This window comes from Somniosus microcephalus, chromosome 6 (assembly GCF_052327205.1).
Source record: "Somniosus microcephalus isolate GS21.2 chromosome 6, FLI_Smic_1.0, whole genome shotgun sequence".
Classification (NCBI taxonomy): domain Eukaryota; kingdom Metazoa; phylum Chordata; class Chondrichthyes; order Squaliformes; family Somniosidae; genus Somniosus; species Somniosus microcephalus.
The window spans coordinates 79,946,197-79,962,959 of NC_140992.1; the positions used below are offsets into that span (position 1 = coordinate 79,946,197).

Consider the following 16,763-nt stretch of genomic DNA (forward strand, 5'->3'; position numbering starts at 1 on the left):
CTATTTCTTATGTTCTTATGCTGTACCTGCATGTTAACTTTCTGTGATTCATGCACAAGGACACCCAGGTCCCTCTGAATACCAACATTTCCCAATCTCTCACCATTTAAAATATATTCTGCTTTTCTATTTTTCTTACCAAAGTGGACAACTTCACATTTCTCCACATTATATTCCATCTGCCATGTTCTTGCCCACTCACTTAACCTGTCTTTATCCCTTTGCAGCCTTTTTGCATTCTCCTCAGAACTTACTTTCCCACCTAGCTTTGTGTTATTAGCAAATTTGGATACATTAAACTTATGAGTTGCTGACTTGTAGTTTCAGCTTCATGCACTCATGAATATATGTGGCAGATGAAATTATAAGCACTAAGTCTGGATTTGAAGGTATGTTAAGGCTTTATAAAGCATTTCCTTTTTTTTTAAAGCTTAAAGCATTTTTGCATTAGGACAGTTGTATTCTGCATTTACTTTTCTATCAAGAAAGCAAGAACAAAGTAGACTCGAGGAAAGTGAACAAAATCAAAACAGAAAACTGCAAACCAAAAAATGGTGGAAACACTCAGCAGGCCCATTAGCATCTGTGGTGAGAAGACAAGTTCTGACAGAGGGCCTTCACCAGAAATATGATTGTTATAAATCTCATCATGAAGAAAGTACTCATGAAATAACACTGGACGGCCAGCTGGTGGCACCGTCCAAGGAGTATAAATACTCGGGCGTGGCCCAGCTTGCTCAGGGACATTTTGTAAGACAGGAACTAGTGAAGTACAACTAGACCTCCATGTTTTGAAACAAGTTGATTAAAGCCTTGCTTGCTACTCAAACCAAGTGCGTAGTGAATTTTATTATGTCAATGATCTTGTCTGTTCTCGCGAGGGCAGGAGTTTGAAACCTGGTCATGTGGTTCACCTTGCATTGATTGGAAATCCTATGAAGACTTGGTATCACACTGTATTGTCCTATTGGTCTAGAAGTTACAACTGTTACAGAAAAACACCTCTCTATTCAGCACAGATTTCTGGAGATAATCCAAAGCTAGATTGATAGACATTTTAAAATATTGATTTTTCATATAGTTTATTTTATCACGTTATTTTTTTTTAAGCAGTATATTTTATATCAACAGATGCTATAGAGAGAGATGTTATTTTGAAAGAAATTCATCTATACAAAAATGCAAACACAGTATATTAAGTTTTGTATACATACACATCAATGAAAGTCTGGTTCCTCTCTTTGCTCCAGCATATTAGGGGGTGACTAATGTTTACCAGTTTAATCTTTTTATATAACCTTGACAAGGTTTCTTGTATATCACTGGATTTTCTAATGCATCATGAAGATCTCATCTTTGGAACTGGTGAAATATATATATAATTATTTTAACTTCAATGGCACAGGATTCCGTTGATACTTCTGACCCAGCTAATTGTATATGGGAATATTTGGCAATATTTCTCAAATGGTAATTCTTTTTATCGAAACTGCTGAATTTTGTGGCGCACATAAGCTTTCCCTGGAATTTAAAATAAGTAAACAGGGATGAAATACAAGTTTAATAGTACTGTACTACTATACCTTCGGTCTAACACTAAAGCAATACCATGAAGTCATATCATTAATCCAAAAGGAGTTTTCACAAGTCTAGATTGTGCTAAACCATTCGTCATTTATTATATCCTGAAATTCAGACCCCCTCTCAAATATGAGGATGGCAGCGAAAGTTATGCTTCAGTTGTACAGAGACTTGGTCTGACCCATCTTGAGTACTGCATTCAGTTTGGAGCACCGCACTGCACAGCAGGAAGGGTATATTGGCCTTGGAGAGGCGACAGCACAGATTCACCAGAATGATACCAGGGCTTAAGGGGTTGGATTATGAGGACAGCTTGCCTAAACTTGGCTTGTATTCCCTTGTGTTTAGAAGGTTGCTGGGTGATCGTATTGAGGTGTCTAAACTGATATAGGGATTCTGACAGAGTAGATACAGAGAAACTAATTCCTCTGGTGGGGGAATCTAGAGCAAAAGTCTTAAAATTAGGCCATTTAGGAGTGAAATCAGGAAGCACTTTTTCACACAAAAGTTAGTGGAAATCTGGAGCTCTCTACCCCAAAAGGCTGTGGATACTGGGTCAATTGAAATTTCAAAACAGATCGATAAGGGTTCGACCTGAAACGTCAACTCAAATTTCTCTCCACGGATGTTGCCTGACCTGCTGAGTTTTTCCAGCATTTTCTGTTGTTATTTCGATAAGATTATTGCTAGGCAAGGGTGTCAGGGATATGGATCAAAGGCGTGTATGTGGAGTTTTGGTATAGATCAGCTATGATGAGATTGAATGACAGAACAGGCTCGAGGAATTGAATGGCCTACTCCTGTTCTTGTAAGCTCTGAGCACTTATTCAGGGCGAGTGAGACAAAAAAGATCAGTAACAAATAACTTCCAAGCTCAAATATCCATTAGAAATAAAAATAGCACAATAGGACACAAATCTAAGTGCCTTCAGCCGAGTGCCCCTTTAAATACTGCTTCCAGTGGCCCTCAGAAACCAATCCCACTAGGTTTTACTCAGCAGGTTAGGCGTCTGGCAGAACTTCCAAAATTTCACATTAAAATGGCATTGGTCCTAATGACATCATAGGACATGATTTGCATGTATCGATGAGCTGCCTGCCAGCCGCCTAAAAAAGTGCACAAGTAAAATGCTGGCCATCAGGAATGGAGTGGGAATTTGCGGTAAGTACTCCAAGGTCACTTTAACTGTGTACCTGCCCTGTTCCCGCCAGGTTAGGTGGATTAAAATTCCCCCTCTGAATTTGACTGGACCATTTCTGCACAGGTAGAGATGCAGGGGAAAGCACAAGTGTCCACTTCTCTCGTGCAACTACTAGGTATTGGTATTGGCAGAGGCTTTCAGCACAGAACAGCACAAGATAGGCAGAGGGTAAATTAAAAGAGAAAGAAAATGTAACTCTGAAAACTAACTCTTAATCATTCATAAAGATGCAGTACAAGCAGATGGCCTCTTTCAAAGCAAGAATGTTTAGAATTTTCACTCTTTGAAATACAAGGTATATTTTGTTGAGAGAATTCCTGTCACTTCAAAAGGACTGGTATGCCATATTTTGCCATATTTCAGTCATTAATATGGTAATCCTACCATATAGCCAAGTAGAAATACACAACTTTAAAGGGGGCACACAGCCTTCATGAAAAAGTTAACTTTTGTCTACCTTGAAGAGAGATGGTGGGGTGAACTACAATAGAATCATATAATAGTACAACACAGAAAGAGGCCATTTGGCCCATCAAGTCATTTATATATAACAACAAAAGCAATGGTCCTAATGCTGATCCCTGGGGGACCCCACTGCATACTTCTCTCCAGTCAGAAAAAACCATTCATTTACCACTACTCTCTGCCTCCTATCCCTTAACCAACTATATACCATGGGTCGTATTTTGCGACCCCCACGGGTGTGTATGAGGTGCCCACGCGCCCATAGGAGCCGGGCAAGTTCCGGGTTTAGGCATGCGAAGCGCATGCGCGAAAACCCGGAACTTGCAATCTGTCAAGAAAGCTTGTGATTTCAAATAAAGCTGTTGGACTATAACCTGGTGTTGTGTGACTTCTTACATTTGTCCACCCCAGTCCAACTCCGGCATCTCCACACCATGAATGGGGATGCCCTTCTTTTATTGGTTGGGCTGGCCCACGTGATCCCAGGGGTGCTGGCGAACCTCATGCGCCCCTGGGATACGCGGGGCTCCGCCCGCACGTACCCGAAGAGGCCCAGGATCGCAAGTCTCCATACTTCCCGTGCCACCAGGCACATTCGTAGATTTTTTACAGGTCGAGGCATCCGCCCGCGGGAAGCCTCCGATCGCAATCTCAGGCCCATTGTGTTTCTATTTTCCGACTAAGTCTGTTATCAAGTACTTTATCAAATGCCTTTTGAAAGTCCTTGTATACATCACCTGCACCCTTCATCAACCCTCTCTGTTACTTCATCATGGTAATGGTGGGAGGTACGTTCATGACTGTGAGAACATAGCACATGAAGGATCAATTTTAGCCTTACCACCATGTGAGGATGTGTCAAGCAAATGCTTGATGCTTCTCTATAAGGTAGAAAAGAGGGAAATACACCCAAGGCTTCTCTTGTGCAGTTTTCTGCAAGGAGTACACCTGGCTGTCAGCCAAGAAAGGGTGTGAAGTATGGGTGGACTCAAAGATTGGAGAAAAACTACCACCTTATAAATGAAGAATCCCACATAATTTTTAAAATTGTACTGAACTAAAAATGTACTCCCCGAGATTATCATTATTTTCACTGCTTGTGAGGCCATCATGAAGTTTTGGGTTAATAATAGTTTGCCTGAAATCACGACAGTGAGTGTATTATTTATGACGTGGATACTGTCAGGCCCTGGTTGAGTCACAAGCTTGATTGCCAGATGCTCCTACATTTTTCAGTTGGTGCTAAAAATTCTTATCCAGCTGCAACCGATTTCTGGATTCTCAGTAACTCTGAAATCTCCATAAATGATTTGGCATACTGTTGTTTTTTATTTTTAACTTCTCTTTTCAAACTGCGTTTGCTGGAGTCAGGTGATTCCAGGCAAAATTATAATCTTTAAAGGTTGTCCCTAGAAACTACTTAATCTAAAATAAAAATGGACATTGCAATTTTTGACACAATCTGCATTGCACAATACAGTTTTGGTGATCAATCCCAATGGCTTGGCATAAAACCGTGGGCTATTAAAAGAAAATAATGCAAGCCACCAACTTGAATTAGAAGCTGCAGGTTACCGCTAATTTTTCCAAATAAAACTCCGAGCCCTCATTGTGTCTACTATAGGTTTACTTGTTTCTCAGAAAGCTGGTGATGCCACATGAAGTCAGGTAAAGAGTATCACAAAGTCTTTAATGTTTATTGGTTCCACGGATGCTGGCATTTAAAAAGAAATGTAAAACCCCTGTGACACTGCAGCAGTACAACTCTTGCCTGACACCTTGGGAATATTGCAGTTACAATGCCACTTGAAGGACGTGAAAGATGAACACTATAAATAACTTCTGGTCTGTTGGCCAGATAACAAAAGTGTCATTAAATGTAAAGTGGCAGTGCTTTCATCAGAAGAACTTTGAGATTATGAGTCACCATATGACCAGGCTGTCATTTGTTGCACTATTGCACTGACGTTGATTGTTTGGCCATCGAGAGAGAATTCCAATAGATGCATCTGACTGAATTGGCAACATAGCTACTGCATGTAAATGCGACCTACAGTTCTAGGTACAAAAAGTTGCAAGATGCAGGAATTAAGGAAAAAATGAAATGATTATTTATTAGAAAGCCTGAACAGAAACATGGAGTGACTGGTATGAGAGATGAGCAATGCCCACCGTTTATTTTTTTGAGAAAGGGGGTTAAGGCAAAGATATGCAATTATGTTAAGATTTGCAGGTTAATATAATTGAGATTCCAATAACCCCTAACCCAATTAAGTGTTACTGGGGCTTGACCCATGAAATTGGGGCAGGCTTTTTGAACTGAATAGCCTTTCCCTGTTCTTAAAAATTCCTCTCAAAATAATAACCTCAAGAGATACAATATTTAGTAAAATTTAGGTCACTATTTCTGCATTCATTGTAGTTAGTTATATAAACCTTTCATTGTGTCACATAGAAAGAGCTAATGTCCCACCTAACACATGAAGTATAGTGGAAGCAACCATCATAACGGCTTCTCTTTCCACCCCTGGACTATCATCTCAGGAGTCCCCAAAGGATCTATCCTTGACCCCTACTCTTCATCTAGATGGTTTCGCTTGCTAACATCAGCCGAAGACATAATATTGGCTTCCACATGTACGCTGATGACACCCACCTCGCTCGACCCTTCCACTGCCCCGTACTGTCAGACTGCCTGTCTGACATCCACTCTTGAATGAGCCACAATATTTTCCAGCTGAACACTGGGAAGCCTAAAGCCATTGGCCCCTGCCAATATACTTTGCACCCTCGATATCGACTCCATCCCCTCCCTTGGCCATCGTTTCAGGTTGAACCAGACTACCTACAACCTCACTGTCCTATTTGGCCCAAAGCGGAGCTTCTGACTTCACAGCCTCTCAATCATACAGACTGCCCATTTCCACCTCTGGAACGGTCTACTTCCACTTCTGGATGCCGACCCTTAGCTCATCACAATCATGGGAGGCAAGACAGGGCTGGAGTTGACCAGTTTTACAAAGAGGATCAGCTCTACAAATTTCCACAATCCAGAAGCTTGGCCCTTAGATTTCTCACCCCACACCCTCCCCTTCCCAATTTCTTCTCCTCACACAAAAGTGTCAACTGTTTCAGGGGTCCTATTCCACATGTGCCATCAACACTCCAGCACTTTGTCCAAATAACAGTCTGAGAACAGGGAGTGAGTGTCTACCAGTTATTTGACAATCAAGCCAGATACCATTCTCAACATCCACACATTTTCACTGTTCAAGACAAAGTGGGGGGGGATAGGTAATTCCGATGGAAACCAAGTGGGCAGGCAGGTAAAATCTCCCAGGTGACTTACCCACTCTGAAGCCACTAGGAGCTGACAAGCCACATTTGTACCTGCTCCACTGAGCATGCAGCAAGGACACCCAACCACAGCCGCAGGGACCTTTTTAACATGTACATGTCGGGCCTTGATGACTAGGAGGCCTGGTCAGGAAATGAGTGTCCCTCTGGCCAACCCAGCACGGGACTGGATTGGCCCAAAGGCAGCTCAAAAAGGTAAGTTTCAATTTGTTGTTAATTTCCTTGTGGAACCAGGAGGAGCAGGCCCGCAATCTCCCCTTCCGCCCCCGAATCACAGGGACCCACCGAGTGGATCAGTCTAGTAGCTGATCCTGCGGCTCTGTGTACTTGGCAGGAAGCCTCTAGGCCACAAGAATTTGCACCGCTTCCTGCCCAAATTGGGTGGGAAGCCGGTAGGTGGCATTTAAATGAGGCCTGGGAGGTAAAGTATTCCCGGCGTCTTTTTTTCTTGAGCGGATGAGTTTTGAACTGATAGCAAAACTTACCCACCAAAAACTGGCCCTCAGTTAAAATCAGGGCCAAGCGCATGAGAAGCAGGAATCCAGGCCCCTTACTTAGGCCAGGGGCACTAAATGCAATTAGAACACATCATAGAACATATAAGAAATAGGAGCAGGAGTAGGCCAAACGGCCCCTCGAGCCATTCAATAAGATGATGGCTGATCATCGACCTCAATTCCACTTTCTGGCCCGATCTCTATCCCTTGATTCCCCTGGAGTCCAAAAATCTATCTATCCCAGCCTTGAATATACTCAAAGTCTCAGCATTCACAGCCCTCTGGTGCAGAGAATTACAAAGATTCACAACCCTCTGAGTGAAGAAATTGCTCCTCATCTCGGTCTTAAATGGCCTACCCCTTATCCTGAGACTGTGCTCCCTAGTTCTAGACACTCCAGCCAGGAGAAACAACGTATCAGAATCTATGCTGTCAATCCCCTTCGGAATCTTATATGTTTCAATGATCACCTCTTATTCTTCTAAACTCCAGCGAGTATAGGCCCATTCTACACAATCTCTCATCATAGGACAACCCTCTCATCCCAGGAATCAATCTAGTGAACCTCCGTTGCACCGCCTCCAGGGCAAGTATATCCTTCCTTAGATAAGGAGACCAAAACTGTGCACAATACTCCAGGTGTGGTCTCACCAAGGCCCTGTACAATTGTAGCAAGACTTCCTTACTCTTATATTCCAACCCCCTTGCAATAAAGGCCAACATGGCATTTGCCTTCCTTATTGCTTGCTGTACCTGCATGCTAGCTTTCTGTGTTTCTTGCACGAGGACACCCAATCTTTCTGAACACCAACATTTAAAAGTTTCTCACCATTTAAAAAATATTCTGTTTTTCTATTCTTCCTACTAAAGTGAATAACCTCCCATTTCCCTACACTATACTCCATCTGCCACCTTACTGCCCACTCACTTAGTCTATCGATATCCCTTTGCAGACTCTTTGGGCAGGATTTTCATTGGGCCGTGGAGTCAGGATTGGAGGCGTGTGGGGGGGTTAAAATCCCAAAATCAGGGGTCCCGACCCCATCCCGCACCCAACCCGCCTCCATGCCAGTTTCAAAGGAGGCGGGTACCCGCCCCGCACTGGGACCCGCCTACCCGAGGCGGGAAGGGATTAGTGCCAATTAACTGCCTGTTAACAGGTAGTTAACAGCCAGTTTTTAGCCTAATCCCTATTTTTAATGCTGAAGCGTGGGATTCCCGACGGCTCCAAACCACGCCAAGTTTACGAGGCAGGCCGTCGGGTTGAAGGACTTGGAGGGGTCGAGATGTCAGTGTTCAGGTGAGTAATGTGTGGATGAGTGCAAAGGTAAGTCTGTTTGGTGTGTCTAAAGTCTTTAAAGAAGTTTAAATTACCTTTTCTTACCTTTTCAGCCTTCCTTCCTTTAAGTCCCGGGAGTCCCTCATCTCACCAGCACAGAAAGCAGAATGGCTGCGAACTGTCAAAAGTGACAGCCTTCAGCTTTCTGTGCAGGAGAGATTTCTAACTGAGTCTGTGGAGAAGGATTCAGGTTAGAAGGAAGACTGTCAGTGTTTGACAGCTTCAAGCAGCTGTGAAACGCTGATATTTCATCTGTCAAAACCTCTTGATAGATGAAATTTCAGTCTGTGACGTCACCTGTTGCCGGGTGGCCCTTAATTGTCCTGCTGAGCCCGCTGGGCGGGCTCAACAAGGTCAATCAAGTTAAAATCGCATGGATTGGCCACATCTCGGAGGCGGGACTACAGCCCCGAAAGTTGTAGTCCCGCCTCCTACCCAACTCCTGAATGAAAATCCAGCCCTTTGTGTTCTCCTCACAGCTTACTGTCCCACCTAGCTTTGTATCATCAGCAAACTTGGATACATTACACTCAGTCCTTTCATCTAGGTTATTAATATAGATTGTAAATAGCTGAGGTCCCAGCACTGATCCTTGCGGCATCCCACTAGTTACAGCCTGCCAACCTGAAAAAGACCCGTTTATCCCTATTCTCTGTTTTCTGTCCATTAACCAATTCTCTATCCATGCTATTATATTACCCCCAACTCCATGAACCCTTATCTTGTGTAATAACCTTTTATGGGGCACCTTATTGAATGCCTTTTGGAAATCCAAATATACTGCATCCACTGGTTCCCCTTTATCTACCCTGCTAGCTACATCCTCAAAGAACTCTAATAAATTTGTCAAACACGATTTCCTTTTCATAAAACCACGTTGACTCTGCCTAATCATGTTATGATTTTCTAAGTGCCCTGATACCACTTCCTTAACAATGGATTCCAGCATTTACCCGATGACTGATGTCAGGCTAACTGGTCTGTAGTTCCCCGTTTTCTCTCTCCCTCCTTTCTTGAATAGCGGTGTTACATTTGCTACCTTCCAATCCGCTGGGACCGTCCTAGAATCTAGGGAATTTTGGAAGATCAAAACTAATGCATCCACTATCTCTGCAGCCACCTCTTTTAGAACCCTAGGATGTAGGCCATCAGGTCCTGGGGATTTGTCGGCTTTTAGTCCCATTAGTTTCTCTACTTATATTAATTACGTGAAAAGCTGCTCCAGCTGAAATCAGCTAACTCAGCATAGACTATTAATCAAATCCGAGGCCTTCTGTCTATATAACTTAGGCAGTGCCTTAACTCATTAGGCCCTTTGGGTGTTGGCCTTAGCCACTAGGTTTGAAGGGATTTGGAAAGCAAAACAAGCACACTGCAGTGATGTACAGGCACTTATCTGCACCCAATTTATCCGATTATACCATATGTCTGATGAACCAGGCAAATCAGGTCACCGCCGATAAGCCTGCTATAAGTAGTTTGCATTGTATTGTGGCTTCCTTCTTTTGCTCAATAACTTATGTTTAAAAAATTAATTGTAATTTCTCAGCAAGAATTAGGTTGGGAATACAAATAAAACAATGGTATGCAAACATGGAATTGAATTGTTTTTGGGGAGGAAAGAAACAAATATAATGTTTGTAATATTAATTTTTGAACACTTTCTAACACATCATCTGGCTCAAATCTTAAACAGTCTTTTTTGTTTAAAAATGGTGCTAACATTCTAGACAAGGCCAAATTCAAATCAGTCTCTTGCAATTTGCGAAGCGCATGCACTAAAACCCGGCACTTGTGATCTGTCAAGAATCCTCTTGACAGATTGCGCACATGCCCGGGAGATGGGCCTCCGCGGGCAGAGAGTTGCGTTTCTGCACAACTTCCGCCCACTGAAAGCCTTTAAAAATCTTACGCCTGGCAAAAGCACACATAAAAGCAGGCGTAAGGCCTGCTTTTACCAGCATAAGAGTTTAAAAAAATAACTTTTTAAAATTCATTTATAATTTAAAAAAATACTTTAAAAAAAAGGTAAGTTTATTTTTAGCCCCGTAAAAAACTTTAATTATTTTTTTCAAAAAATTACATTTTTGTTTAAAATATTTAATTTAACGTAAATGTAACTAATTTTAAATGGTTTTTTTTTAAACATTTATTTAATATTTAACTGTTTCTTAAGTGATCCCCATTCATACTTTTGACAGTTCTGTCTGTAGAGACCTGTCAAAAGTGTGAAGGGGATTCCCTTCTTTGATTGGTTCCCCATGGCCCACGTGATCCCAGGGACGCTTGCGAACCTGGGCCTCTGCGCATTTCATAGAGCAGAGGCCCAGGAGTGGAAGTCTTCGGACCTACGGAGCCAGCCGGTAAGTGCGTAGATTTTTTTCCGATTGGAGGCATCCACCCGCAGGAAGCCTCCGATCGAAAATTCAGGCCCAATTATGGTCAATGTTCCTATGAACATTTCCCTCTCGTTTCTCCTAAACTACAAGTACACCAATCCTACACACGCTTCGTCCCCTCCCTATTTACTCAAATGTGTTGAAATCAAAACTCATTGCATAGTTTTCTACTATAACTTAATCTTTTCTATCATCTCAAATTGTGGAACTTCTTACTTCTCTTGGTCTGTCCTCTCTCCTCCAATATTGAGATTTTAAAAACCCACACCCAGAGGCATGCAATTACCACTTCCAGATTTACCGCAACCTTTGTTTACTCTTTCCAAACTTTCAAGTGTCAATCTGGCTCAATGGTAGCACTATTTCCTGTGAAACCGAAGGCTGTGGGTTTAAGCCTCTCTACAGGACTTGAGCACATAATCCAGGCTGACAGTACTGCAGTACTGAAGGAATGCTGCACTGTTGAAGATACCATTTTTCTATTGGGACATTAATTCATCCCACATACATAAAAATAAAACACCTTGGCCTAGAAATTCAGTATAGCCACTTTTGGGGTGGTAAAGTCGGGCGGCCGCTAAAGTTTGCGCCCGCCGGAAAGTGGAGGCCACTTCGCCGATATTCAGTAGCTTTGGCCAAGGAGTTTGCTCGAGCGCTAAAACTGGCGTTGCACGGCTATCTTTAGGCGCTAAGCCGGCGGTGCAGACTGATACCGCCGAGGCCGGGCGCAGCGCAGGTGCGGTCATGTTTTGATTGACAGCAGACACCCTGGCGCCGGCCAGCTCTTAAAGGGGGAAGGGTCGACTTGGTCTGCTGCCACGCCCTGGATACTGCAGCCCTCCAGCTAGGCCTAAACACTGCTGCTGGAGAGAAATAGCGCCAGGAAGGATGCAGAGGGCCCGTGAGCGAGCGCAGCGCTTCTCTGCCCATGATTTAAAAGGTGCTGGTTAGGGCTTTGGAGAAGAGAAGCCATATCTTGTTCCCGGACAGTGGCAAGAAGCCTCCCAAGAGGGTGTACAGGAGAGCCTGGAGGGAAATCGCCCAGAGGGTCACAGCCAACAGCGATGTCCCCAGGACTGGTGTCCAATGCTGGAAAAAGTTTAACGACCTCACTCGGATTGTCAGGGTGAGTACCCTTTCCAGTGTCCTCCTCATCCTTGCATGTGCACCTCACATTATGGGCAAAGGGACCTCAAAGGCCTAATGGCCAGCCCTCATCCAGCAGCTATGGCACTGGCATGAACATCAATTGCACTTTCTGCACTTTACACACTGGCCAAGCTATTCGACCATGGGAGGCAGTGCACACAACAACAGGGCACCACACTGGCCAAGCTATTCGACCATGGGAGGCAGTGCACACAACAACAGGGCACCACACTGTACTTAGAGGCCGTCCTTTCTCTTGCAGGCCAAGCTGGCCCAGAATCTGAAGAGCCGGACTGTCACCGGGGGAGGCCGTGCCCAGTTCCAGCAGCTCAGTGACCTGGAGGAGCGCGTGGGTCGAGTCATGGGTGCCCGGGTGATTGGCCCCGTTGCAATTGGAGATGCCGACCCTGTGCTGGGCCCCAATGGTAAGGACATGACCGTTTGGACCTCTCTCGTTCCCCTTGCGCTTCAGATCTACATCCTTTGCCACTGTCCGACCAATGCGCAGAATGCCACCACTCATGCCTCCCTCGCTGACGCCCTGTCCTCACTCTAAAGCTACTCTTGTGCCTTCCTGCTTTCAGCTGGTGAGGAGGAGGTCCCTGAAGCTGCGAGTGTCAGTCCCTCGGAAGAGGAGGACGAGGAGGAGCAAGAGGAAGGCGGCACATCGGGGGAACACTCATCCGCGCCAGGGGATGGCAATGGAGGGGACACGTCTTCCCTGGAGGAGAGCCAGGGGGAAGTGTTGCAGGGGGGTGTAGCTCCTGTGCCCAGTGGCGTCCAGCCACGCGGGAAGGGTCGGGCAGCTCGGCTGCCTTCTCCCCAGAGGGGGGAAGTGTTGCAGGGGAGTGTAGCTCCTGTGCCCAGTGGCGTCCAGCCACGCGGGAAGGGTCGGGCAGCTCGGCTGCCTTCTCCCCAGAGGGGGGAAGTGTTGCAGGGGAGTGTAGCTCCTGTGCCCAGTGGCGTGCAGCCACGCGGGAAGGGTCGGGCAGCTCGGCGGCCTTCTCCCCAGAGGGAGAGTCCGGCCTCCAGTCCGGAGACGGTCCTCGCCCAGGAGGTGCGCCTCCTTGATCAAATGTCCGCGGACTCGGATCGTCGGCACACCGAGTTCATGGGGGTTGTGGCATGGTTGCCTGAGGCCATTGAGTCCCTGGCTCATAGTGTGTCCGATTTTGGGGCCTCACAGGCCAGGGGTTTCGAACAACTCACGGCAGCACAGGCCAGGGGTCTCGAACAATTCGGGGCATCACAGGACGCGAGTCGGGCACAATTCGGGGCATCACAGGACGCGAGTCGGGCCGAATTCGGGGCATCACAGGACGCGAGTCGGGCCGAATTCAGGGCAGCACAGGACGCGAGTCGGGACGACTTCAGGGCAGCACAGGCAGCGAGTGGACAGTTGATCAGTGGTGCCGTGCAGTCACTGGCTGGTCTGATGTGGGCACAGACCAGGGCAGTACGGGCACTCACTGCTGCCACACTCGCTGTGTCACGCATGCATCGCCAGGGCACCCGAGGATGAAGGCCATTTGGATGGACAAGTTTTGTTATTCCTCCCCAGGTTGTGGGAGTGAGATATGTTTTTGACTGTTTTTTGGGGGTGTTGTGTGTTTTTGGGTTTCATGTGGGAAGGGCCCTGAGTTTGTTCAATAAAGCTTTTTCTTTATTCAGCTTGTCCATGTGTGATGTTTCAAGTGGTTGTTGCGTTAACCGGCTGAGGGCTTGCGGAGCGGCTGCATTCATGTGCCTTCATTGCCACAAGCCATTCCCTGACAGGGGGCCTAGAAGTGTCATTCAATAAGCCGCCGACGGACGGCCCTTGGACCTTGTGGCTCCCTCCTGGGCTGGTACTCCTCCTCCTCCTCCTCATGGTCCTCCTGCTCGTCCTCCTGAGGTGGTGGTCCAACGTGAGGTGGCAGTGCCTGAGTCCTGCGGATAGCCAGGTTGTGCAGCATGCAGCAAACGACGACGAACTGGGAGACTCTATCCGGCGAATACTGCAGAGATCCGCCAGAGCGATCCAGGCAGCGGAACCGTTGCTTGAGGACGCCAATCGTTTGCTCTATGATGTTCCTTGTGGCTTGATGGCTTTCGTTGTATGCCTCCTCAGCAGGGGTCCTGGGCGCGCGGAGCGGGGTCATGAGCCATGTACACAAAGGATAGCCTTTGTCCCCAATAAGCCATCCTCTTGGGGGAGGCTGTGCCTGGAACATGTCAGCCACAGTAGTCTGGCGCAGGATAAATGCATCGTGGCTGCTTCCTGGAAAGCGGGCATTGACAGCTAGGATGCGCTGCCTGTGGTCACACACCAGCTGTACATTGAGGGAATGGTAGCCCTTCCGGTTGCGGTAATCCTCGGCATTGTCGATAGGTGCCCGCAAAGCCACATGCGTGCAGTCAATGGCGCCCTGCACCATGGGGAAGTCGGCGATCCTCGCAAATCCGACTGCACGCTGCTCCTGTCTCTCTAGGGTCATGGGGAAGGAGATGAATTGGTGTGTCCTTGTGAAAAGGGCATCGGTGACCTGCCGGATGCAGCGATGCACGGCGAACTGGGATATGTTAGCTATGTCCCCAGCAGCGGCTTGGAAGGAGCCGCTTGCATAAAAGTTCAGAGCCACCGTGACCTTCACTTCCACCGACAGAGACATCCTGCACATCAGCTGTGGACGCAGATCTCTGTGAAGCAGCTGGCAGATCTCTGCAACCACCTCCCTTCTGAAGCGCAGCCTCTTAACACACTGCGCGGCAGTCATGGTGAGATAGGACACCTGCTGGCGGTATTCCCTGAGTGGGTAAGGCCTACGTTGCCGACGCCTGATGGCCCCTCTGCGTCTAGGCATGGCTGCCCCTCTCACACAGCGTCTGCGAGCCCTTCGCACATAATGCTGGAACTGAGGGTTGGAACCCCATGCAGCCCCCATAATATACTTGCAAACAGTGAAATCACAATGAGTCAAATTTCCAAGCTCTGGCCAGAAGCCAAAAATACCTCTCCTATGTTGGCCCAAATCAGTAAGGTCTCTTCCTTGGTCTCTGTCCAGAAATCCGTTGCACTAAAGTCATTGCAGCAAAATGGCTGGCCTTTATAGTTCAGTCTAAGTGCCCTTTAATTAGCGCTCCCCGAGGCCCGCAGGGCCTCTGCTGCGTTCCACTTCACAGTTCTTAACAGCGCCACGCCCACATTGGGCGGGCGCCACTGAAGTTCCGGTTTGGGGCGCACAAATGCCGTTGCACGACGAAATGACGCCATAAGTTGCGCGCGCTCACTTTGCGCCGGCGCTAAATGTCTACTGAAGTTGGGCGTAGGCGCAGATCGTTCTGCGCCCGGCCACTAAGTGCCTAGCGCTCGAGATCTACTCCTCTTATGGCGCTAACGGCTGGCGAACGCAACTGAATTTCTAGGCCAAACTATGTGTTACTGAAGGAACTCACTCACAATAAAATTAGTCATATGAATTAACTTTATGTAGTCAAGGTTACCTCTATCAAACTATAGGTGATGTAGACCAAAGGAAAAAATATATATAATTGTGGGGTGAATAATGCAGTGGGATAAAAATCTCTATCAGATTTACATAAGGCCAGAGCTTCCCTGATAGCTCAGTGGGTGAATGCACTTCCCAGCATGGTAGCCAACCCTGACTAGTGCGAAGCAGTGCAACATGGGCGCTGAAAATTGAAAAGGGAGTCCTACAAACAGCATAGGACCCCGATTTGTGTAGCCAAGTAGGCTCCTGCCTATTTTTGTTGGGAGCACTGGCCACCCATTTAAAGGCTTGTCTGAAAATCATATTGGGTGGCCAAAAGGCGGGCGTTTAAAAAAAAAATTCAACTGCCAACCACTCCATTTTTCCCGAGTAAATACAGCAGACAGCAGTTGAAAGTTAGCCCATTGTTAGCAATATGCCAACACAGCGCCATAAGTATAATCTACCACTGTGTCGCCCTTTATAATTCTGTTCGGGATGGACTATGGGAAGGGACAGGAAGGGAGTTCACTGAAATTTGGGGGAAGGGACAGGAAGGGAGTTCACTGAAATTTGGGGGAAACAATTATCATGTTACAAACTGAATTTCTAAACTACACATGGCAGAGAACTGGATTGGTGAGTGAAATATTATTCATCGCCCTCCAAAAATATCACCATTAAATCATCTTAAATAAACCACACTCCATATTAACAGTTGTGCAAGAATTCTACAGATGTAAAACTTCTTTTCTAACACTTACCGTGAAGACAGGCTGGGTTTGCCACTCTTGCTACAGCTGGTGTAAATTCCTGGGCCATCATCAAAAAAACTGCCCAGTGCCAACTTCTGTCGGATTGATTCCCTCTCATTTTTTTGGGCCTGTAAATTAAACAGGAAGATATTTCAGACACAATAACTGTCTTGATGACTACCAGCATCAGGTTTTATGGGTTATTACCATCACAGAAATGTGCATTATGTAAATTAGATACAATACTATAGTCTGTTATCTATTGTCTACAACACTTAAGGTGCTAGTGGCAGATAATGGTTTAGTCTGTCTTTGTAGTCCATTTCTTCCCTATTCTTTTTCCATTGCTTGCATCTCTGGACCAGGCACTTCACCAATAGTGCCCATAATAGTGGTTAAACCCCCTTTATAGTTATTATATATCCCCAAGTCCTCTTTTCTATTACTGGATTGTGGATTGGTTGCTGCAAGTTGATTATTTTTGGATTAGGTTATTGTAATAATACTTATTTTTATTCACTGTGACAGGTTCCTTGCACATTACCACCT

At 46.0% G+C, this 16,763-nt stretch overlaps 1 protein-coding gene across 4 annotated transcripts in view; it reads right to left on the reverse strand.

Annotated features, from left to right (window-relative positions):
• The window catches only part of schip1 (schwannomin interacting protein 1), a 258,448-nt gene that overhangs the window by 114,025 nt on the left and 127,660 nt on the right, over window positions 1–16,763 (reverse strand). For all 4 annotated transcript variants that reach the window (XM_085990426.1, XM_085990425.1, XM_085990427.1 and 1 more), the window contains one exon: window positions 16,224–16,342. In XM_085990426.1, the coding sequence (XP_085846552.1) occupies window positions 16,224–16,342 (119 nt within the window). The remainder of the gene's footprint in view (window positions 1–16,223; window positions 16,343–16,763) is intronic.